This window comes from Callorhinus ursinus, unplaced genomic scaffold (assembly GCF_003265705.2).
Source record: "Callorhinus ursinus isolate GAN/ISIS: 27379988/994484 unplaced genomic scaffold, GSC_fseal_2.0 scaffold103, whole genome shotgun sequence".
NCBI classification, from domain to species: Eukaryota; Metazoa; Chordata; class Mammalia; order Carnivora; family Otariidae; genus Callorhinus; species Callorhinus ursinus.
This window is the reverse complement of record NW_027397165.1, coordinates 127,939-152,718: the sequence shown is the minus strand read 5'-3', so window position 1 is coordinate 152,718 and position 24,780 is coordinate 127,939. Positions and strand designations below refer to the sequence as shown.

Here is a 24,780-nt window from a genome sequence, read left to right as displayed (position 1 = left end):
CTGTTGGTGAATGTCAGCTTCAGGAAAGCAGGGACCATATCTGTCTTGGTCACCATCATATTCCCAGGGCTCAGAAGAGTGCCTGGTGCATAAGAGGAGTTTAATAAATATTTGTGAGTGAATGAATTAGATCCGACTGGCTTCAAAGACTCTGTGCAATCTCCATTTGCCCTTCCAAGATGGTGGGGGTGGTGTCTGGGCTAAGGACCTCAGAGAAGGCTATGGATGTGTGGGCTGAGCTGAGCCCCCAAACCTGGTCTCCTGACTCCTGATTCATTTCTTTGCCCTTCACTGAGCTGCATTTGATGGAAAGGCTGAACTGCCTTCAGCCTAGGATTTGGCATATTTCCCACCTTCTGCATTCTCCTCGCCCTTCTGCCTGGTCCTATTCCTGGTGAGAGCAAATGATAGGAAGAGCATTTGACCAGGAGGTAGCAACTTTCTGGGCAATAGTAGGCAAGTTGTTTAATCTTTCTAGAATTTAGTTCCTCATCTACAGAATGGGTAAGGTGACCCACATCTTTCCCGGGACAAAGGTTAAGGGAAATTGCAAAGATTAATCATAATTAAAATAATTAGGCCTATCTGGCACTAGGATGTGAGCTCCTACTGGTGTGCACTGCTCTATCAGGATGTCTTCAGCTCAGTCCTGAAGTAGGCAGAATGATGTACCTAACTGGGACATGGTACAGTTAACTGTTCCTGCTTCAAACATATTCAAGCTTGTAACAGATGCTTAATATACACAGGAAGTATTTGCAAAGAGCATGTATTATTTTCAGTCAATATATGCTAAGGATGCTCAAAAATATACGTTCATTTTTTTCTTTTGTTTACTGCTTACCGTGACAAAACCTAGGGATGTATAAAGCCACATGGTCCCTGCCCTTAAGGAATTCAGTCTGATGGGGGAACACAAAATAAGCATTTAATCAGCATGTATACATGTACTTTAATATGTGCACAGTAGATGTTCAAACTGTATGCAATAGGCCCACAACCAAGAAATAACATAATCCTCAAATGCAGCAGATGCCTGATGTGTGGGCAAAGTACTGGTCTGATACTCAAAGTAGTTGCAATAAACCTATTCAGAAACTGCTCAATGAACATGCACACAATAGGAGTAGATGTACACATAGTAGGTACTCAAATGCCTGTGACAGGGGCTATACACAATAAATACAACCCATGTACACAGATGTTTGATAAGTACGCTGTGGGCTCACAAATGCTGTTTCATACAGTAGGCGCTAGTATGCGATAGGTAAATATGCTGTTGTTAAACATCCAACAATGAAAATATATATACACTCAGGCCTAGCTTATGGGAGTCCATTCTGCAAATGTGCACACAATAAAAGTGCATACAGACACAGTTCAAAGAGTTCAGTAAAATGCTGACTGACAATGACTCTTTGCGGGGTATGAATGGAAGCCCCATCTCCGAGAGGCCTCTGCACATAACCTTGGATGAAATATATATTTCCTTCCTCTCCTTGGGACCCAGAGTTCTAAAAATCTATAAACCCCAGGGGGTGAGCAGCAGCTTGCTCTCCTTCTTTCAAAGCCCCAGAGGTATCCGCGCCTAGAGCTGGGAGCTCCCTAAGTTTTTCCCAACATGCTTGCCAGGATAAGGGGTCCCTAGCAATCAAGCGCCCAAAGCCGCTTTCGGCGGCCCACACCGGAAAGACCCTGAAGAAGAAAATGTTGGGGCGGGGCCCGCGCCAGAGCTGAGGTCATAGAGGGGGGCGCCAGTGTGGGCCCACCACCCACCAACGCCAGCTCCTCTTCCGGTCTGTCTTCATAACGCGCATGCGCATCACTGGCCTTTAAACGTGCGCCGCCGGTCCATCCGGAAAAAGGATCCGGCAGTTTAATTACAATTTTGCTCCTCCGCCGCCGAGGTGGACTATTTGCTCTCAGTCTGGGAGGTACTTTTGAGTTCCCGCTTCCAAATAGGGAACCTACACATGAGATTCAGCTCTGTCCCCACGGGATGAAAGTTTCCTAGGGCTTGGCCTCACGCAAGGTATACGAGGCTCGGAGGGACACTCCGCGGAGGGATTCGGTTTGTTGTGGTGAGGGGAGGGGGGAGACGCTGACAAACCAAGATGGCGGCGGCGGCGGTGAAGGCCGCGGCGGTTGGGAGGTAACTGTGGTGGTGAAGGCTGAAGTAGTTGGGAGGCAGCGGCAGAGTTTGGAAGGAACGGAGCAGGACGAAGAGGCGGTAGCAGTAGCGCCAGCCTCAGCCTCCCAGAGCGCGGCAGCTACACGCCCCCCAAGGCCCTCGGCGGGCGGCGGCCACCCCGCTTAGGGCCTAGTCCCCGAGCAGTGCCTCGGCTTCATACAGCGGCGTCCGCCATGAGTCCTTAAGGGTGGTCCGAGCCCTCCAGTCTTAGGGCCCACCATGGAGCCGGGGTCCGACGACTTCCTGCCGCCGCCGGAGTGCCCGGTGTTCGAGCCTAGCTGGGCCGAGTTCCGAGACCCTCTAGGCTACATCGCGAAAATCCGGCCCATCGCCGAGAAGTCGGGCATTTGCAAGATCCGCCCACCCGCGGTAAGGCCCGGGGTCTGTGGTCGCCGCCCGCGATGCCGGGGATGAAGAATTAGGGTAGCTGGCTGAGAACTCTGGGGCGGAGGGGACATCTCGAGGTGTGGGGAAATGGAGTGGCTGGGACCGCTGTGGATGTGGCGCGGGGTCGGAGAAAGGGTGATGGGGCCCGGGGGGGGTCCTCCCGTGGTGTGAGGCCCCCAAGGGACCTGGGGGTCAGAGACCCACCCTCGCTTCCACTCCGCCTTTCAGATTCATTCCTGGTAAGGTTCAAAACAGGGATGCCTAGTGGGCCGGGGAGAGTTCAGAGAGGTACCCGCATATCTCTCAGTTACCCCGGACCACCCAGGTCAAAGCTGCACTGAATAAGGCCATTTTTCCGTTTATTGTCATCGCTTCCCTTAAGGCAGGCAGTGTGGTGTAGTGGAAAGACCACAGCTGTAAATGGAGACAGTTCAAAATTCCACAGTGCAGCTTACCAGCTGTGTGACCTTGGACAAGTAACTTAATCTCTCTGAGCCTGTGAAATGAGTCCCGTGAATGGTTATTTCGAGAATTGGATTAAACTAGGTAGAGTCTGTGTGTAGTAGGCGCTAGATAATTATTGTGACTGCGAAGGTGTTTGATGTGGTCATTGGTTTGCTTCTATGTGGGTTGACTGATTTACTCACACCCTGCCAGACCAATCCATCTATGATAATGTCCTGGCAGATCAGTCAGGAAATCAGTCTCACAGGGAATGTTCTATCTGACTCCCCTGAGATAGGTTTAGGGAATTGTCCCCTTTTCCTAGTTGAAGGCAATATCCTTCCCTGCACATCACCCCCTAGACTTGACTTCTATGGATAGGCTTGGACCAGTCAGCTTGGCAGTGGGGTACGAGCCCTCCTCAGATTTGTACTGTGTTCTGTCCCATGATGTAGCAGGTCCCAGAGGGTGGGGGATTCTTGGACTCCTAAAAACAGAATGGAGCTATGGAAGTCTGTCTCCTTTAAAACACTTGATTCCCAGAGGTCAACCACAAAGGGCATATCTTTGTTCCTAGGCCTGGCTTCAGGCCGCAGGAAGTCCCCCAAGGGCTAGGATAGGCTGCCACCTTGCTGGCATGGAGGAGAAATGATATATGTTGTTCCGTCTCCACTTGGGATTCCAAAGGCAGGAATTGAGTTTGGAACAGGGTGTTTTTGAGTGGGTGTCTCCTGTCTGAAAAGGGCTGGGAAGCCTCACTGCCACCTGAGGAGGGCACCACAGGCCTCCTTATCCAGCTTGGTGTTTTCTGGTGTTCATCCACAGATCTAGGCTAGTTTCTTTCTTTTTTATTTTTTAAATATTTATTTATTTGAGAGAGCGAGAAAGAGAGAGAGAGTACATAAGGGGGGGGAGGATTAGAGGGAGAAGCAGGCTCCTCGCTGAGCAGGGAGCCCGATGCGGGACTCGATCCCGGGACTCCAGGATCATGACCTGAGCCAAAGGCAGTCGCTTAACTGACTTGAGCCACCCAGGCGCCCCTCTAGGCTAGTTTCAAATGGATCTTCTGGGAGGTGTTGGGTAAGCTAATTTTTTCCTAGTTGGAGCCTGGCCACAGATCTCTGAGGTATCCTTATTCATAGTGAAGGTGTAGTATTAGGTAGTGAGAAGTCAGGAAGGCTAGCAGAAAGGAGAGGCTGGAGTCCCGGGGCAGCCTTAAGGAGGCACTCCCTGTAGTGGTCGAGGAGGCCTGTGGGAAAGAAGTGTATCTGATATAGGGGGTGCCTGAGGCCTGCATTTCCATGTTTGTGCCTTGGACTTATGGGCAGGCTGGCCTTGTGCAGGTGTTGTTACCCTTCCTTGGGGTACCAGGAAGGGGAAAAGTGACATGTCCCCTGCGCGCGCGTGCGTGCGTGCGTGTGTGTGTGTGTGTGTGTGTGAGAGAGAGAGAGAGAGAGAGAGAGAGAGAGAGAGGCAGACCTGCAGGGGGCCATCTTTTGTTGTGCTTCTTGTCTCTACCTCAATAGTGTGCTTCCCTCCGATCCAGGAGACCTGGTCTCCCTGGTTTTGTTCAGTTTTTTTCCTCCTGTAGGGCCGTTCCTACGCCACCTTTAGGCAGCCAGGCCTTGTAGCTGGAATTTGAAGCACTCGTCCAAGTGGTGCTTGGGCCCAGAGTGGGAACCTGTGTATGGGTGGGTGCTTGGAAATTGGAGGTTTGCCTGAGGAAGGGTGATTTGGGTTTTGAGTTGCTAGACGGTTGACTGCTACTAGTCTTGGGGAAGATGGGTAGGAGGAAAGTGTTGGTACCCTGGAGTAGACCCAGGGGATCTTGGAAGGGCCTTGCTTCCTGCATCAGGTAGCCAACTTTTTTATCACCATTCTGATAATACTGGTGTATTTGGCACACAGGTGTATGAGACTGAAGGCTGGATGAGGGAGCTCGTAGGTCCCAGGGAGAGCCGGGCCGGGAGGTTTGCTGGACCTTCCCCAGCTATCTTGCACCTACAGCTCCTGCTCTAGGATTTGGTTTTGCTGGTTCCTGTCAGGTTGCTTGATGGTGTACTTATCTAGAACTTGATTCAGCAGGAAAGAAGGGTGCCTGGAGTTTTGGGTTTGAGTACCTTTCTACCTGCACTAAGGGGAGTGCCCTACTGATGGGTGGCAAGAGGGCACGGGGAGCTTGTCTGGGCTTGAGCCATACCATTTTTGTCTTTTCTCTCTCTCCCTCTCTCTGTCTCTCTCCTTTTTTTTTTTTTTAATTTGCCCGTGTTTCACTGAGCCTCAGGTGTTTGCTGAAAACCTGCTTCAGCTGGGGGCTTGGGGGGAGTATGTGTGCATGCAAGTATAAGTTCTCCGGCCTCTTTTCTAAAAGTGTGTGCGGAAGAGGCCAGCAGCTTTTTCTTCTCTTTTACTACCACCCGCTTCCATATGTATGCGTGTGTGTGTGTGTGTGTGTGTGTGTGAGAACACTGGTATCCTGGTGTAGTGCAAAGAGCCTTGGACTGGAGGTCAGAAGACATGGGTTCTAGTTTTGGGTCTGCCATTAAATCAGCATGTAATTTTGGAGAAATTGCATTTCTTCTCTGGGCCTCACTTTCCCCATTCATAAAATGAGGGCATTGGGCTAGGTTACTCTAGGTTCTTCTTACCACTCCAGCAGGAGCCGGGGCTCTGGGGAGGAGAGGACTGCATGGGAGGTTTTGGGGGGGAAGGGCATCAGTGAGGGGCTCTCCGCAGCCACCCTTTGGGTAGGACACAACAAGCTTCAACTTGGCAGGGCAGTCACCCCCCACTTTCATTATCTTTCCCTGACTTCCTCCTCCCCAAATCCTCCCATTCTTTGCCACCACAGTTGGGTATTCCATCACTAACTGCCCCCCCCCCGCCTCTTCCTGTACTGGGCAGGTGTTTGAGAGAGGACCCACAGGAAGCCTTCCAGACTGGGCAAGTGATGCAGATTCTTGTTTTTCCCCTGCAGTGTTTGTCTCGGGCCCTTTAAACTGAGAGAACAGACATTAAAGGCCCAAACCTTTAAATCCTGCCAGAATTGGAGCTGAGCTACCCTGCATGTGTGGGGTCAGCTTAAGATACCAAGTTTTAAGGATGACTCCTTTGGATAACATTTTCATTTGAAAACCAGTTTAATTTTCCATATCAGTTTTATGAGGAAGCCAGGGCAACTGTTCATATTCCCACCTTACAGATGAAAACCTTGCATGCACACATACTCCCCCCAAGCCCCCAGCTGAAGCAGGTTTTCAGCAAACACCTGAGGCTCAGTGAAGCATGGGCAAATTAAAAAAAAAGGAGAGAGACAGAGGGAGAGAAAAGACAAAAATGGTATGGCTCAAGCCCAGACAAGCTCCCCGTGCCCTCTTGCCACCCATCAGTAGGGCACTCCCCTTAGTGCAGGTAGAAAGGTACTCAAACCCAAAACTCCGGGCACCCTTCTTTCCTGCTGAAACAGGCTCAGAAAGGTAAAATCCCATAGCTCGTAAGTAGCAGAGCTAGAACATGAACCAAAGTCTTCTGACTCCAGATCCTTTGTGCTTACCAGTACTTTCAGCCTGTGTCCTACAGCATATGCCTGGGAAACAAGGAGTTAATGTGGATGTAGGGAGAGTTTGGGGTCAACTGTTTTGGGCCCCATCTCTCTTATTTCTTGAAATCCTGGTACTGTACTGTTGGAAGGGACTTGGGAGAAATTTCCCAGGACATGTGCTTTGGGCATTGAGTGTGGACTTCAGGGACTGCTAGGGCCCTGTTGTGAGTTCGGGGGGGTGGGTAATGGGTTGGGTGTTTGTCAGGTTAGAGAGTCTGGGGTGGCCAGAGGTCTGGGAAGGCACAAATGGGATGCTGAGCTGTTTGTGGTGCCCTCTGGTCTTACACCGTGCTGGAATAACCCAACTCCCTTTCCCCTCTGTACCCCAGGACTGGCAGCCACCCTTTGCTGTAGAAGTGGACAACTTCAGGTTTACTCCCCGAATCCAGAGGCTGAATGAACTAGAGGTGAGAAAACTAGCAGCTGGTGGCGGGGTTGGGTGAGTGGATACCTGAGCTCTGATCCCACTTCCCTCATTCCTTCTCAGGCTAAGGTACTTTCCCCAACTCGACCTTTATTCTGTCTTCTGTGAAGTTGCGTGGAGGTCATGGAGGAAGCTTTAGAGCTCGGAATATAACCAAGAGCAGGAGCATTTAGCATCTCCAGTCTGATAGCTCAAAGACTGGGCATGTCAGTTTCCCTAAAGCTTTGCTACTTCTGAAGCTCTCCTGCCAGCTAACCTACCATACCTGAGTCAACAAAGGAAACAGGTTGGCTGAGGCCTTTCTTGGCCAGCTGAATGTGGCCTCATTATCCAATTCCTCCACAGCCCTGTGCTTCCTACCTTCCTTCTGTGGGGCTTGGTAAGGTGGGATGCGAGCTGGATGGGCAGGAACAACACAAGAACCAGTCCGTATGGAGGCTAGAATGGTTATAAATTTGAACCGGGGTCGGGCAGGTAGGCTTTTCCCTCTCCCTTTTGTTCTGTGCAGGAAGTCCAGGCCCTTTGCATGAATAGGTGAGGTTCTCCACTAAGGGCTTGAGAATGCCCTGGGGTCATGAGAGTGGGTGCTTTGAAGCCAATTCCAGAGAAGATCCCGGAGTTTCCCACAGAAGATGTAGTTTAGAAGTTTGTTGCCACCTTTCTGCTTCACTGTTACACATCCAGGAACCTTACTGGATGACCTGGGGAGGGGGCATATTAGGCCCGACTGGAAACCCATGACCTAAAGGCTTACTTGTTTCTAGACCACAGTTCCTCAACCTTGATACTATTGACATTTTGGCCCAGATAATTATTTGTTGTGGAGGGGCTGTCCTGTGCATTTTAGGATGTGTATCAGCATCTCTGGCTTCCTTCCACCTGTGTTAGATGCCAGTAATACCTTCTCCCAGTAATGGCAACCAAAAATGTCTCCGGGCATTGCTAAATGTCTCCTTGGTTGGTGGGGGGCGGGCAAAATTGTTCTCCTCACTGAGAACCACTGTTCTAGAGTGAGTCTATGTGCTGTCCTGGTCAGAGCAAAAATCTTCTCATGGAGGGGGTGTAAGTTAAATGGATCTGACCAGGTCTGTGGGCGTACAGCTAGTGCAAGATGTCATCTAGCATGGGACAAGAACAGGTTTTCTAGAGATACTGTGCTGGCTAATGATGGGGAAGAGCAAGGATGAGATTACAAAGCTAAGGAGTTAAGGTGGAGGGAGTAGAGTTCTTGGCCTCTATCAGGTTCTCACAGCTAAAGAGCCATAGGTTGTTTCTTTCTACAAATAGACCTTAGTTTTCCTAATCTATGAAATAGAACTGTTTCTGTTCCTCTAATGGGATCTGAGCAAGGTGGTGAATGGTAATGACTTCTCTAGTTCTCACTAGAATCAGGCCTTCTGACCCGTGCAAGGTGGTTCTAGACTTGGGACCTTGGGGAGCCTTTCTTGGGTCACTGAAATTTCAGGGAAGCATGGTACATGCCTTGTTCCCAGGATCCTTGGCCCACATCGGGTCCTGGGTTGGCCGAGTGCTAGTGCTGCTTTAGTACACTATCTCTTAGTTCTTCAGCATGCACTCTCAGCCTTCAGCCACCATTGGACAAGTTTTGTGGTGCATAAAGAAGAGGTAAATGTGCTCTTTTGGAACCTTCAATCTCTGAAACATGCCTAGAGCTTAGATGCAGTTTTGGAGGTTCCAGAGGGACCTTCACTGTCTCTCTTGTAAGTCTACCCTTCTGGAGTAAGTGGACTGGGCAGTTATTTTATTTCCCTTTTATAATCAGAAGATGGAGGTCCAGAGAGTAGAACCAATTTGTTCAAGGCAGTAGCAGGGAATAGCTAAAACTTAAGTTATTTGATATTTGGATCTCTTGGTACCTGCTCTGTGACTTAAGCAGAGGCTCTCTGTAAAAGAGATGATGATACTCACACAGCCCTGTCAGGGATATTGAGAGGGTGTGCATGTAAAACTGTGGCTCTTGTGACTCGACCTTCTCCGTGTGGGGACCTTGGGCTTATCCTATTGCCTAGAAGGTGGCAGAGATGAGAGAGAGGTGGGCTAAGCACTGCCTAGAGTTTGGGACCCATTTCACTGGGAAAAGCCCTAGATGGTGGGCTGCTCTGTACCCTTTCTCCCCTCATAAGATTAGGCCAGAAGATGGGGTTCAGGTGGAGGGGGAGGCCGGCCTCTTTGAGCCATTTCTTTTCCAGGCCCAGACAAGAGTGAAGCTGAACTACTTGGACCAGATTGCCAAATTCTGGGAAATCCAGGGCTCCTCCTTAAAGATTCCCAATGTAGAACGGCGGATCTTAGACCTCTACAGCCTCAGTAAAGTAAGAAAGGCTTTTCTCAAACCCCTCCCCACCCCTTAATATCCTTCATACTCTGGGGGCTCCCTTGGTTTGGGATATTAGATCTCTATGCTGCAGTGGAAGGGGCACAGCCTCGTAACACATGAGCTGTCATCGGAACTTCTTGGCATCTCTTACTGCAGTTTGAACCTGAGTGGTGGTGGTAGGAGGAGGGGATAGCCCCCAGTGAGGTGAGGGGCTGGAGTTGTCCTCATCACCCTTTCTGCAGGCCAACTCCCTTATGTACATACACACAGCACATCCACATCCCTTCCTGCTTGTCCCTGCAGATCGTGGTGGAAGAAGGTGGCTATGAAGCCATCTGCAAAGATCGTCGATGGGCCCGGGTGGCCCAGCGCCTCAACTACCCACCAGGCAAAAATATTGGCTCCCTGCTACGCTCCCACTATGAACGCATCGTTTACCCCTATGAGATGTACCAGTCTGGAGCCAACCTGGTGGTAAGGATGCCAGGCTGGGGTGGAAGAAGGCTTTCCCCCCCACCAGATGCAGATTTCTCATACTTGCTCTTAATGGAACTGGTTCAGTGGGCTGGAGATCTGGGAGCTAGACTCTGCCCTTTTCTGGTGGTGCCTATTCTTTTCCCATGCTGCCCAGGGTCAGAGGTCCTGGAGTTGCCCACAGGGCCAACCTGCTATCCACTATGTGACAAGATTGTAACTGATAAAGGAATTCCAAGGAGGGAGAGGCATTTGGGGCTCAAGAGGTCTGGGAAGAGATGGCATCTGATTGAGTTAGAGAGATGCTTGTGGAGAGGTGGTTTGAAGGTGGAATGACACAAGCAAAGGCAAGAGAAGAATTCTCAAAGTGTGTGCTGGTGTCATTGATAACGACCAGTTGAGCAGGGCCTATTGTTGTGGGTCAGGTGGGTGCAGCCACAGTTTTGTTTGCCATTGGGTAAGGATAGAGGGAAGGCATCGTTGGGGGCTGCAGCCCCGTACCCTGACCCTTACTCCTCACTTGTCCCCAGCAGTGCAACACACGTCCATTTGATAATGAGGAAAAGGACAAGGAATACAAACCCCACAGTATCCCCCTTCGACAGTCTGTGCAGCCTTCCAAGTTCAATAGCTATGGCCGGCGGGCCAAGAGGCTGCAGCCTGATGTGAGTACTTCTAAGAGCTTCGGGGGTGGGAGTCCACAAAGTTCCGACCAGAGTTCTGTTCCCTGTCGTACTCTCCCTTCACTCTGTTCTCTGAGATCTGAGCAGTAGTGTGCCCCCCTCTGGCTACACTCTTGCTCTTTCCTTTACTCTCAGCTGAGCTTCTGAGCTGGGTCTTGATCTGCTCCTATAATAGCTTTTCTGTGTCTGCCCTTTTTTGCCTGTCTTGTTCTTTCCGGACTCACTCTGCTCCTAGGGGTAGACCTCTTCTTTTCCCTTATACCTATATCTTAGTTTCAGGCAGAAGCTTATGGCCAGACATTGTTCTAGGCACTGGGGGTACAACAGAGAACAAGATAGACATTGTCCCTGGGCTCACCAAAGCGTGTCATTTAGTAGATCATATTAGTCACTGCCGTTTATTGGTAGTGCCACACACTGTCAGATTTCTTTCTATATGTTATCCCCAAACCCCTTTGTGAACCTCCTTGTAAGGTAGGAGTTAATATTCTCATTTTACAGTTGGGAAAACTGAAATTCCACCTTACTTTCTTTCCAAGAGAGGGATAATGGGGGAGCTCACTTAACCCTAGTCTCCAAAAAGCAGCTCTGAATTCTTGCCCAAGCCTGCCTGTGCCTCCTGGCATGAGCTCAAGTGATATATAGTCCAAGCTATTGTTCTTTTAGGATGGGGCAGTTTGCCTCAGATAGCAGACTTGATTCATTTCCTTTTTCCCTCCCAGCCGGAACCCACAGAGGAAGACATTGAAAAGAATCCGGAGCTGAAGAAGCTACAGATCTATGGGGCAGGCCCCAAGATGATGGGCCTGGGCCTCATGGCCAAGGATAAGACCCTGCGGAAGAAAGGTAAGGTCTGACAGGCTGGGGCAGTGTGAAGGATGGCCTCACCTGGGGAGAGGAGGCGGGGCCCTGACTGTTCTAGACCTGTACTTTAGAGCCCCTCTTCCCTCTCCCAGATAAGGAAGGGCCTGAGTGTCCCCCCACCGTAGTGGTGAAGGAGGAGTCAGGCGGGGATGTGAAGGTGGAGTCAACCTCACCTAAGACCTTCCTGGAGAGCAAGGAGGAGCTGAGTCACAGCCCAGAGCCCTGCACCAAGATGACCATGAGACTGCGGAGGAACCACAGCAATGCCCAGTTTGTAAGGACCCAGCCCTGACTTCTTAATGCTCTGCTTCTCATCCCTTCAGCGAGCATTTCCCCAGCATGGCTCTGGACCAGGTTGCATTAAGCAGAAAAGTGGGCCTGATGGGCCCTGCCCTCAGGTAGCTCACTTAATTGGGGAAACAAGGCCAACTCACATGGAACAAAGGACAAGAAAGGGTGATCAAGTGCTGTCAACAGGAAGTGCTGGAAGGGTCCAAAGAAGGAGGCTCCCTCCATTGCTTCAGGATAAAGGCTAAGCTCCTCATTACCATGCATGATCCAGTCCCTGCTGACCTCTAGCCTCATTCCCCAGCACTGCCCACCTCACTCCTCTGCTATAGCCACACTGAACTACTTGTAGGTATGTTCGTTTTTTCCCCTGAGACGCGCCATGCTCTTTCTTCCCCCCTGCGCCCCCCCACCCATCCCTTTGCACCTGCTATCTCTCCCACCTGGAAGAGTTTTCCCCTGTGCTCTGCCCCATTGCCAAACTTCAGTTTACCTTCAGCTTTCAGTTAGTTTCAGATGTCATTGTTGAGTGTCACCTTTTCAATGAAGTTCTTCCTCAAGGCTGTCCCTCCTTATCTCCAGCCGATTTGAGTGCTCCCTTCTCTAGGGTCCCCTAGTGTACTCTCTGTGAACTGGTATCGGTGGTTTCCACATTACCTTTTAATTTTTATGAATATGTGTCTCTGGAGTACTGTGTGACTTTAGAAGGCAGATGCCATGTCTTACCCATTGCTGTACTTCGGATTCCAGCATAGTGTTGAACACCTCAGTGCTCAGTGTTTATCGAATTAATAAAAATGGGAGATTTCACGACTCATGATAAAGACTCTGCTCTCACAGCTCTACCAGTTTATTTGGGGAGATGATACGTGCATGCAGTTAAACTCCAGAACTAGCACGACTAGCCTGTGACAGGGCCGTGAATGAACGATCTAGCCACCAAGCACGGTGGGTTTCTAATGGAGAGCTCTGTGGACTAGGGTGCTGTCTGGAGGACAGTTTGAAGGCTAGACGAGCTTAGATTGATGAACTGTTGCCTCCTTTTCCTGGCAGATCGAGTCCTATGTGTGCCGGATGTGTTCCCGAGGGGATGAGGATGACAAGCTTCTGCTGTGTGATGGCTGTGATGACAACTACCACATCTTCTGCCTGCTGCCACCTCTGCCTGAGATTCCCAAGGGTGTCTGGCGGTGCCCAAAGTGTGTCATGGCGGTAAGGCCTTCCCAGCCCCAGTTCATGTCTGCCTCAGAGGGTATTCTTGCCTTCCTTCATCAGGCCTTACTGACAGCAGCTTCCCAGCTCAGCCATGGTTTAATGTTTTGGGTCCCTGGGGTGGGGCCAGGCTGGGCTGAGTTTGGGGAGAAAGAAGAGGAGACGTAGCCTTTGCATATGTCCTCTGGGAGCCCCCAGACCACCTGGGGTGGTGAGAGTCCTGATTGGACAGATTGTATGCCGACATATAGTCAAGATGCTAAATTATGCGTTACAAACTGAGGCGTAGAATTTCAGAGGAGAGGGAACTGACTAAGGGTAGTAATCAGGGAAGGTGTCAGGAATGAGATTTGGAGGACAGGAATATGAAGAAAAAAATTGTTCTTTTGATTTCCAAGTTTTTTATTCTTTGTTTTTTTTAGAAAGCTTGGAAAATAGACAAATTACCTATCATCTCACCACCTAGAGACAACCATTGTTAATAGTCTGGTATATTTTCTTCTCATCTTTTTGTTGTTGCATATATATAACTATCTTTAACAAGTTTGGGCTCTTATATATTTTCATTTGCTATTTTATAATCATTTTTGTATATCATTACATTTATTCATGGGTAGTGATTTGTGTGGGTTTTTTTGTTTTTTGTTTTTTGTTGGGGGGGCCATCATATGGGTATGATACTGTTTGTTTTCCTTTTGTTTTGATAATTTGATTAGGTTTGCAGTGATACAGGCTTTAACTAGAAGAGGTGGGCAGGGCTAGTAAACTTGGGGATGGAGGCATGCCAGGGCAAGGGTATTGGTGGGAGGGGCGTACTTAGGAGGGCAAGAAGGGCAGTCAGGAGAGCATCTGAAGCATCAGTGAGGGCTGAGAGGCCCGGTAAGTCTGCCAGGTCCATTTCATGAGCTTGCTTCCTTCCTTCATCCAAATTCTGGGCGCTCATCTACATTCGTCTCCGGGTTTCTGGAGAGCAGATGTTGATGGTCTCTCGTCTTATGTCAGGGACTCATCTGTGGTCCTAGAGACCAGCTGTGCGTGTGCGCACACACACACAGCTGAGGAAAGAGACCAGGGCAGTGCATAATGGCCTTGGAAGTGGTGGAGATTTCCTTCAGGGAGGAGTTTGGACACCAACAGTATGATAGACAGTGAAGGCTGTCAGCTCTACTTGGCTCTCTTTAAGTGGTTGTGGGCCAGTGGACCAGATTGACATTGATTTTTTTTCAGACATGAGTGAGTCTGTCTAACTCTGGGGTACATACAGTTCTCTTCTAAAACTGTGAACCTAGGTACAAAGCGAGGTAGTCTCATGTCCTATCTTCTGAGACCGTCTAAAGAACAGGAACAGTGTAGGGGGTGACCGTGTAGAAGCTGGTGCCTTTGACTTCCATCCTCTGAGCTACTAGAATATTCACTGCCATTTTCCCAGGCTTGTAGTTCCAGTCTGGGCATAAGAAAGCTTCCTTAGACATCCTGTTTAAACTCCCTATTTTAGCTCAAGAGGAAAAAGTGGTGGCGGAAGAACACAGGATAGTGTATTTAAGTCAGAGGTCGTGGTTTTGATAGTAAAGTCCTAAAGGAAGAGAAGAGCAAAAGCATGGCAGCAGTGCATGTGGGGGATGAAAAGACTAATTAAGCTGAAGCGCTGGGAGAAAACAGTGGAGGTGTAAAGTGAGGCCTGCCTCCGGGGCCTTGAGTGCAGACCTAGGGCTGCTCTTCCTCCCTGCTCCTCCCCCATATTTCAGCTTTGCTTTTGAGGATACTCCACCTCTGTGCCCTCTGTCTTGGTGACATGTTCTCCTTTGGGTTTCAGGAGTGTAAGCGCCCCCCTGAAGCCTTTGGCTTTGAGCAGGCTACCCGGGAATACACTCTACAGAGCTTTGGCGAGATGGCTGACTCCTTTAAAGCCGATTACTTCAACATGCCCGTGCACGTAGGTGATGGAGGGCTGGGGTAGCATCAGGGCTAGCGTCATAGGTGTTGGTGCCTGATGGGCTTAGCTCTTTTGAGTCATTGGGGCCAGGATGTGATGGGCCACGGTCATCTGCTACCCCTGTTCCCCAGATGGTGCCTACAGAACTCGTGGAGAAGGAGTTCTGGCGGCTGGTGAACAGCATTGAGGAAGATGTGACTGTTGAGTATGGGGCTGACATCCATTCCAAAGAATTTGGCAGCGGTTTCCCTGTCAGTGACAGTAAGCGGCACCTAACCCCTGAGGAGGAGGTGAGTGGATGATTCATGGTTATATGTCAGCTGTGTGTGCTTTGGCAAGTCATTTAGTATCTCTGTTGGGTGGGGGTAATTATGCCCGCTTCCCACGGCTGCTGTGCGATTTAGATAAGATGGTATACGTAAAGAACACAGCACGGTATCTGGCATGGCATCTCTAACCACGAGATTGGCTATTTCTTTGTAGGATGGGGATGGTATCTACCTTACAAATTTGTTGTAAGGATTAAATGAGAAGGTGTATGAAATACTTAGAAGGGTTCCTGGCTCATTCATAAGAAGTGTTCAGGGACTGGTATTGTGTATGTGGGAAAAAAATGAGGGCCCAGACCTACCTCCAGAGAAGGGGGCATTTTGGTCCAGAGCGGGGGCTTTTAGCTTGCAGGTATTTTGGTGAGTGAGTATATGTGTAAAACTCCCTAAATTGAAGGGAATTGAAATTTTGTGTGTGTGCATCTGGCAGGTAGGAGGTGGAGAACATCTATAGTATTTCTCAGATGTGTCAAAGAGGCCTGTGACCTCAAAATTAAGGTTCCCTGGGCTAAAGATCTCAGCTCCTTAGCATAACCCTCATCCCCTTTCCACAAATACCCAACCTGACAGGAGTATGCCACCAGTGGTTGGAACCTGAATGTGATGCCAGTGTTGGAGCAGTCCGTACTGTGCCATATCAATGCGGATATTTCCGGCATGAAGGTGCCCTGGCTCTATGTGGGCATGGTCTTCTCAGCCTTTTGCTGGCATATTGAGGATCACTGGAGTTACTCCATTAACTACCTCCATTGGTGAGTGGGGGTCCTGGGAAGCCGGGGAGGCAGGGTAGGCTCCCTTGCGACCACGTGTGTGACCACTCTGTGTGTCCCCTTTCCACGTGGCCAGGGGTGAGCCGAAGACCTGGTATGGGGTACCCTCCCTTGCGGCAGAACATTTGGAAGAGGTGATGAAGAAGCTGACACCTGAGCTCTTTGATAGCCAGCCTGACCTCCTGCACCAACTTGTCACCCTAATGAATCCCAACACCCTCATGTCCCATGGTGTGCCGGTGAGTGCTCAGGAAACAGGACCAAGGGGTAGAAATGATGTAGCGTGTCCTTTGTGGTGGTGGTGGTCGTGGTGGCCGTGGTGGTGGTCATCATCTGGAATCTACCCCTGCCTCTTTCTCATTCTTATTGTGTCTTAATTTGACAACTCTAATAGAGACCTCACATCATAGTAGTTAGATAAGCAATGTGATGGTGAGCCCTCTGGGCCATGTGTTTGAGGGCAACACCTCAGGATGGCTTCTTTTCATGTCTGTATTCTAGCCAGTGGAAGAGGGAAATGAGAGGATGGGGAGGACAAGTCTCCTTATTCTTAAAGACCCACATCATTTCCATTCATCTCCTGTTAGTCACAACTTAGTCACATTGCCACATCTAGCTGCAAGGAAGACTGGAGAATGTGATTCTTATTTTGGATGGTCATGTACCAGTTGCAAATTCATATTGTTCTGAAAGAGGGTGAGAATGAATATTGGGGGGTAACTAGCCGTCTCTGACATGTTCTATATAGTAGCCCTTCTGAGAGCAATGGGTGTTTTTTTTTTTAATTATGTAATAGGTCGTAAGTTCTATGGTAGTAATTTTTTTTGCAACATGTAAGTGTATCAAGTCAACATGTTGTGCACTTTAAACTTAAACAATTTTATGTCATATCTTAAGTGGGGGGTGGTACATAATTTCTTCTTAAAAGTGCTAATGTCTATCAACATTTAAAATAAAAAAAGTTAAACCCAGAGTCCTAGACTGAACCTATCCTCCTCTGTGGACTCCTCTCCCACTCCATAAAATGTTTTGCTGCTTATACAGTCTGGCTTGCCTATAAGGGAATTTCTAGCATTAGCATCAGCCACTTTTCTGGTGTGGATCTTAAGGCAGCCTGATCAGCACTTCTGTAGGAACAGTAATTAGTACATCCTCCACCTGTGTTTTAAGTCTTATTCTGTGTTACTCCTTCCCACTTCCTTCAACCTCCCCCCACCCCGGTGCTGCCCACTACCACGACCTTGGCTGCCCTGCCACTTATTCTAATGCATAGGACGTGGTAGGCAGTCACTGCATATTGAAGTAACGTCTCCTTGAGATCCCCACTCATCTGTACAGTAGGGCTTTGGATTAGGCCAGTGGTTCTCACCCACATTTCTTCTTGCCTTCAGCTTGTTTTGATACACTACATACCCTGTAATATTTTTTATTACATACTTTAGTGATACTTAACTAAGCATTGAAGGATCTAGGGAATTAGAGGAAGTGTATCCCACAACAGTTCAGGCAGCCTTTCTCCACTCAGGGTGGTGGTGGGGGTATCCTTTTCTCTCACTGCCTCACTCCTTTTAAGAACTATTGGACTGGAGAGGTAGAGGTGATCGAGGGCCCTTCCACTTCTCTTCCTAAGTAGGCATTGGGTCTGACTTTTCCTCATACTCCTTTCTTCCTGACCCACAGCACAGCATTAGTCCTTGCCTGCAGTGTCAAGAAAAATTTCTAAGAGTGGAAGAGGATCCTTAAGGATTTAGACAGATAAGATATGTAGTTGTTTAACTCTTACCTCTTTTTAAGAAAACTTTAATACAGATTTTTAAACATGTGCTCTTTGCTTCCAGCTCCACAGCATTTGTCCTGCTCATGGCTCACCAGCTTCTCTGGCCAGCTGCTGCTTCCCCCTCTGCCCCCCCCCCCCGGCCCTGCCCCTCCTATAGGTGGTTCCCAGCATCTCCAGGCTTTCTGGACTTGGCAGTATCCCCTCAATCCAAGGCATCTGGTTTTCGTATTCTCATGCTGGCAGGCTGCAGTTGCACCAGCTGAAGCTCCCCAAGGAGCTATCTTTAGCCCACCCCCTCCGCCCTTCCCCTTTGGTGGAAGGCAGGCATTTCTTTTTATAGCTATATAGTGTAAGTATTATCTTCATTATAAAAGAAACCTGCCCCCTTTCCAGAAAATGGAAATTTAGAGTGGTCACCTCTATTTCCTCCACACTTTGTTATGTTTCTGTTATTTTTCTTTTTTTTTTTTTTAAAGATTTTATTTATTTATCAGAGAGAGAGAGAGACAAAGGCAGGCAGAGGGAGAAGCAGGCTCCTTGCTCAGCAAGGAGCCCGATGTGGGACTCGATCCCAGGACCCTGGGATCATGACCTGAGCTGAAGGCAGACGCTTAACCGACTGAGCCACCCAGGCATCCCGTTTCTGTTACTTTTCTACATAAATTTTGACATAATAATCAATGTATGGATTTTATAATCTCTTTTTAAGTTTAAATGGTCTAGAATGGCACTGTCCAGTTTGGTAGCCACTAGCTACATGTGGCTGCTGAGCATCTGAAACATGGCTAATCTCATCTGAAATGTTCTGAAAGTATAAAACACATGTTGGATATCAAGACTTAGTATGAAAATACCTCACTAATACTACTTTAGTATGCCACATACACATTGAAACGGTGATATTGTGGATATATTAAATAAAATACATTGAAGATAGTTTCACCTGTTTTTACTTTTTTAATGTGGCTACTAGAGAATTTAAAAGTATATATGTGGCTGGCATTATATTTCTTTTGGACAGTGCTGGTCTAGAATGATTTTTGCTTCCTTACTATGAATTGCTTATAACCGTCTTTTAAAACAAACAAACAAACCCCGCAACTTTATTGCAGTATAATTTATGTACCATAAAATTCACGCATTTTGAGTACACAAGAGTTCGATGAATTTACAGAGTTGTGCTACCATCACCACAATCCAGTTTTTAGAACATTTGTCACCCCAAAAAGATCCTTCATGCCCTTTTGTAGTCAGTCTCCATTCCAACCCCGAGTCCCAGGCAACCAGTCATCTGCCTTCTGTCTCTAGAGATTTCCCTTTTCTAGACAGTTCACATACATGGGATAATATGTGGTCTTTTGCATCTGGCTTCTTTCAGTTTGCATAATGTTTTCGAGGTTCATCCATGTTGTAGCATGTGTCAGAACTTCGTTCCTAAATTTATGGTGGAATACTACATTTTATGGAAGTACCACATTTTGTTTATCCATTCACCACTCGATGAACATTTGGGTCATTTTTAATGACTGCAGAATGTGAGGAGAGCCTTTTTAGATAACTACATAGGAAATGGTAAAGGGACATGGCCAAAGTGAGGGTGCAGGTTGAGATGAAGAGTCAGGAGCCTTAAGTTCTGTTTCTGGCCCTGCTACTTGACGCTTCTCTGGAACTCAGTTTTCACATCTATAAAATTAAGGCTGGGTCTAGATCATTCAGCAAGTATTGGCTAGAACTCCCTCTGTGTACAGGCCTCTTTGGCCAACACCTTGAAGACAAATAAACTGGTCCCTGCCTTTGGGTATGTGCAGTTGAGTGGAGAATAGAGGTGAGTAAATGTTAAGAGATGCTTCAAAAGGACAGCAGACTGGGTCATTGGGGTGGGGGGGGCCTCAGGAAAGCATTTGTAGAAGTGGTGATCCTTGAAGGAAGATAAGAGTTTGCCTGTTGGAGCCGTGGCTTCATCATGTGGACATGGGGTTTCAAGTAAGGGGTTCTCAGCCATGGCTTTGCCAGTCAGATTTGCGTTTTTTGGAAGATCATTCTAGTGCTTGGTAATGGGGACCAGGGCAGTAATCCAGGCAAGAAATACTGAGGTTGCCCCTAAGTAGGGATAGATTTGAGAAGAAGAAAATGTATTGGAGGTGGGAGCTGATATATGACCTGAATAAATTTGGAGATGTATTCATGAATGGGCAGATTCAATATTGTGAGGACGTTAATTCTCTCCATAGTAATCTAGAATCCTTACAGAATAGAATTGTTGGGTTGAAGGATATAAACATTTTAGGTTCTTGATCTATATTAGCAATTTGGTTTTCCAGAGAGTAGAAGTTACTGGTCCTATTATCAGCACTGCACCTATTTCACTCTGTGTTCATCAGCATTGAATGTTCATCCTAAAAACCTTTGTGAGACTTCTTCTATAGATGGCAAATTAAACATAACACATGGCTGCTTCCATTCCTTACTGAAACCACTCAAATGGCACAAAGGGTTTTTTTTTTTTAAGGTTTTTTAAAAATTACTAAAATGGAGAAAACAAGAGAGGATACAGTGATATCTGGTTTCTTGAAACCAGAAAATGGATGAGAAAACTGAATCTTAGGCCAGTATTGAGACATCTGAGAACCAACCAATCTGATTTATACCTCAGAATTCCCCCAAAGGTTCAGTAGTCAGTGACACCAGGCATTCTGGGAAGAAAGATGAGTGAGGTGAAAATAGGGATTGGTTTGTGTCTATATAGGAAGCTGTGAGGTCCCCTTCCACACTGGGCAGCTGGAAATGTGACCCTCCCTCACTAAAGCAAAAGACTTTACTTCTGAAGAGGTAAAAATAAAAGATCTCTGGACTGAGGTCTTCTAGATACAGTTGAGGGTGGAGGTATAGTGAAAATAGTAGGATTCATCATTGTGTACATAATGGATGCTGAGGTTCCCAACTGTCTTTTTCCTCTTGGCTCTTAGAACACTGGCAGACAGATCTTTTTCCTTCAGGCAAAAAAATGGGAGAGTTTTCTCTGGAGAATCTGAGTGGCCCGAAAAGAAAGACCTAGAATTTCCCAAACTGAATGGCACTTCCAGATCACCCTGCAGTGAAGCTCACAGTTGACAAACTTCGCCTATATACTCAGAACTTCCATTCAGCTTTTCCATTTCTTACTCTTAAAGTTGACAGTCACAGATTAACAGACAGTTGAGGAAACTCTAGAAAATAGAACCAACCAAACAAAACAACTTGGATAAACAGGTTAGGCAGGCAGAGAAGTAAACTTCAAAAAGGGAAAGAAACCTGGGGCGCCTGGGTGGCTCAGTCGTTAAGTGTTCTGCCTTCGGCTCAGGTCATGATCCCCGGGTCCTGGGATCGAGCCCCACATCAGGCTCCCTGCTCAGTGGGAAACCTGTTTCTCCCTCTTCCACTCTCTCTGTGTTTCCTCTCTCGCTATGTCTCCCTCTCTCTCTGTCAAATAAATAAAATCTTTAAAAAAAAAAAAAGGGAAAGAAACCTCATGAAGATTTTCAGAGATGAGCATATAGCACAAACTGAAATAAGAACAGGATACTATTTGAAAACACCCTGAAAACAAAAAAGAGTTCTTGGAAATTTAAAACTGTGATAGTAAAAGGGGAAGAAAAAAGTTTAGAAGATAAATAGTTAAGGAACTCTCTCAGAAAATAGAATAAAAAATGAAGATGGGAAATGGTAAAGTTGAAAGAAATTTTATTCAGGAGGTTCTGTATTCAAGTAATGAGTTCTGAAAAGAGAATAGATGAAAACAAAGAATCAAATCATTAATGAAATCATTCAAGAAAATTTCTCTGAACCAAAAGGCTGAGTTTTCAGAATCAAAGGGCCTACCTAGTACATGAATGAAAATAGGTGCACACGAGGGTTTATCTCGTGAATTTTTCTGTCAATCAAACACTGGGATCAGAAAAATCCTACAAGCTTCCTGAGAGAAAACAGGTTTAATTCAAAGCATTAGAAACCAGAATGACTTAAGACTTTTCAAAAGCAACACTAGAATCTAGAAGACTAGAGCCATGCCTTCAAAATGGTTTTCAGTGTAGAATTCTAGAATTGGAGGATCTGAGAGTCTTTCGTCATGCTGTTCCTTCAGGCTCTCTTTTGTCTCCTTAAGGATCCTGCTCTTAAATCAAGTTTCTCCCGACTCTGGAAAACCTGTCTCAGTGACCTTGGCCTTTTTCTTCTTCAGGTTGTCCGCACAAACCAGTGTGCAGGAGAATTCGTCATTACCTTCCCTCGCGCTTACCACAGTGGCTTCAACCAAGGCTACAACTTTGCAGAGGCTGTCAACTTTTGCACTGCTGACTGGGTGAGTCTGGAGTGTTGGTGGGCTGGCAGGGAGAAGCAGGAGGGTTGTGGGGAAGCTGAGGCACCACGGCCTTCAGACTTGGCCACACTCAGCCTTGGCCACACTCAGCCTTGAATCTGTCCACAGTTGCCGGCTGGGCGCCAGTGCATTGAGCACTACCGCCGGCTCCGAAGATACTGCGTCTTCTCCCATGAGGAGCTCATCTGTAAGATGGCTGCCTGCCCAGAGAAGCTGGACCTGAACCTGGCAGCAGCTGTGCATAAGGAGATGTTCATCATGGTGCAGGAGGAACGGCGTCTGCGAAAGGCCCTGCTTGAGAAGGTAGGGTGGAGGGGAGAGGGCCCTGAATTAGGCACGCAATCCTGGCAGAAGTGGGGGAAGGAAGAAGTAGATGTAACTTCTATTCTTGGGGTATAGTAAAAAGAACTAGATCCATCTGGATTGGAAATCACATTCCTGTGTGCATGGGTGGCTCAGTCAGTCAAGCGTCTGCCTTCGGCTCGGGTCATGATCTCAGGGTCCTGGGATCAAGTTCTGCATCGGGCTCCCTGCTCAGCAGAGAGTGTGCTTGTCTCTCTCCCTCTGCCCCTCCCTCCTGCTTGTGGTGTTTCTAGCTCGCACGTGCTCGCTCTCTCAAATAAATAAATAAAATCTTAAAAAAAAAAAATCACATTCCATTCTCTGCTCTGCCATTTATCAACAACTGTGAGCAAGTTAATTTACTTCACTGTCAGTGTCCGTCTCTGGGAAATGGGGATTATGATGTTTATCTTTTGGGATAGTTGAATAGATTAAAGATTATGTTTATTAAGTAACTGACCCGTAGCAAGTGCTGGTGTCACTGCTATTCGTCATTATTTAAATAACCCAACAGGACAGGCTGGCATGTGAAACCACAACTGCTGATTTAGCTGGGTGACCTTTTCAGGTTATTTAACCTCTGATAGTCTCACTTCCCCACTCTGTAAAATGGGAATAAATACCGAACTTGCAAGGGAATTGTAATTGCTTGAAGAAGGTGATTTATGTCAAAGCATCTGTTAATTGCACTTGCATTGTACTAGCTGCTGTTACTGGTAATAACATGAAGAAAATGATTGAAATATGGAACATTTCTTAGGAAATGCCATTTTATTACATTCAGATGATTCAGTAGCTCAAACTAGGGTGCTACTACCAAATACAAGGTGGTCCTCCTTTATTTTATTTTTCTTTTAAAGCAGTCCTCTAATCTCTCATAAGCGAGTGGTCAGTTGTGTTTGTAGGTGAGTGGGACTGCTACTCATGTAGTTCAACTGCCTTCTTAAAGCTCCACACTTGCCCAGGTAGGAAGTGACTTAGTGAGAGTCCTCTATAGTATTACAAAGGAATGCTGGTCCTGAGTGACCCCTTGCTGCCCATTTAGGGTAATACTTTCTTATGTTAAAGCTTATTTATAACTTGCCCGTGAGCATGGGCTATAAGGAGAATTTCAGCTGTGGTAATGTTGGAAGTTTGTGGTGTTAGTTGGTAAGCCCCTGGGCTTTCCCAGGCATCATTTTCTCTCTCTTCAGTGCTATTATTAAATGATGACCCTGGGGTTGTTCCAGACTATAAGAAGGAGTCAAAGTGAGGTGGGAAGACTAGGTATTCTCATCCGGACATTGAGAATTCTTTATACTTGGCTCTTACCTCAGAGAAGGTTCTGGACCCCCCAGTCTTAAAAATCTGTAAAAGGTGTGTGTGTGTGTGTGTACGTACTTTTACTTGGCTCTTACCTCAGAGAAGGTTCTGAACCCCCCAGTCTTAAAAAATCTGTAAAAGGGGTGTGTGTGTGTGTGTGTGTGTGTGTGTGTGTGTGTGTGTACACACTTTTATGGGGAGAGGGCTCCTAGCTTGCATCCAGTTCTCAGAGGAATCTATGATCCAAAAATACCTAGGGACTGCATCTGAACTTAGAGCATTCTCTGACTTTAGAGTCAAAATAGACTGTAGCCAGATTCTTTGGGCAGGTTATAGACCCTCTCTCTGAGACTTAGTTTCCTCCTTAGTAAAATGGGATAGGCCTGTGAAATAGGTATCCTTAATCTGAAAATTAGAGCTAATAATAGTAAGTATTTGTTGGGTTCCCCAAACTTCTAACTGGTGTGTGCCCTTGACCAACATCTCCCCATTTCCCCCAGTCCCCAGCCCTTGCAAACCACCATTCTACTCTTGTTTCTATTGAGTTTGGCTTTTTTCGATTCCACGTATAAGTGACATTCTATAGTATTTTGTCTTTCTGTGTCTGACTTACTTGACTTAGTATAATGCCCTCAAGGTCCATCCATGTTATTATAATTGGCAGTATTTCCTTCTTTCTCGTGGCTGGATAATAGTCTGTTGTATGTAAATACCATGTCTTCTTGATCTGTTCATCCACTGATGGACTCTTAGATTGTTTCTATATCTTGGCTATTATTGTGAATAATGCTGCAGTGATCATGGGAGTGCAGATATCTCTTTGAGATTCTGATTTCATTTCCTTTGGATATATATCCAGAAGTGAGATTGCTAGATCATAGGGTAGTTCTGTTTTAAATTTTTTGAGGAACCTCCATACTGTTTTCCAGGTAGCTGAATCAATTTACATTCCCACCAACAGTGCACGAGGGTTCCCTTTGCTTCACATCCCTTGCTAACACTTACTATCTCTTGTCTTTTTGGTAATAGCCATTCTGACAGATGTAAGGTGATATTTTGATTTGCAT

General features: G+C 47.2%; 1 protein-coding gene across 4 annotated transcripts in view; it reads left to right on the top strand.

The window, feature by feature from the left end:
* Positions 1 to 2,069: 2,069 nt before the first annotated feature.
* Positions 2,070 to 24,780, top strand: part of KDM5C (lysine demethylase 5C) — a 32,214-nt gene continuing 9,503 nt past the window's right edge. For 2 of the 4 annotated variants that reach the window (XM_073889231.1, XM_073889230.1), the window contains exons 1-14: positions 2,070 to 2,560; positions 6,953 to 7,030; positions 9,258 to 9,380; positions 9,689 to 9,859; positions 10,393 to 10,524; positions 11,265 to 11,388; positions 11,499 to 11,680; positions 12,748 to 12,906; positions 14,720 to 14,839; positions 14,971 to 15,129; positions 15,739 to 15,920; positions 16,015 to 16,177; positions 21,932 to 22,051; positions 22,178 to 22,372. In XM_073889231.1, coding sequence (XP_073745332.1) covers positions 2,411 to 2,560; positions 6,953 to 7,030; positions 9,258 to 9,380; positions 9,689 to 9,859; positions 10,393 to 10,524; positions 11,265 to 11,388; positions 11,499 to 11,680; positions 12,748 to 12,906; positions 14,720 to 14,839; positions 14,971 to 15,129; positions 15,739 to 15,920; positions 16,015 to 16,177; positions 21,932 to 22,051; positions 22,178 to 22,372 — 2,058 coding nt within the window. In that variant the 5' untranslated portion in view covers positions 2,070 to 2,410. Of the gene's footprint in view, positions 2,561 to 6,952; positions 7,031 to 9,257; positions 9,381 to 9,688; positions 9,860 to 10,389; positions 10,525 to 11,264; positions 11,389 to 11,498; positions 11,681 to 12,747; positions 12,907 to 14,719; positions 14,840 to 14,970; positions 15,130 to 15,738; positions 15,921 to 16,014; positions 16,178 to 21,931; positions 22,052 to 22,177; positions 22,373 to 24,780 lie in introns of all 4 variants that reach the window. The other 2 variants (XM_073889232.1, XM_025852018.2) reach the window with 2 other exon arrangements.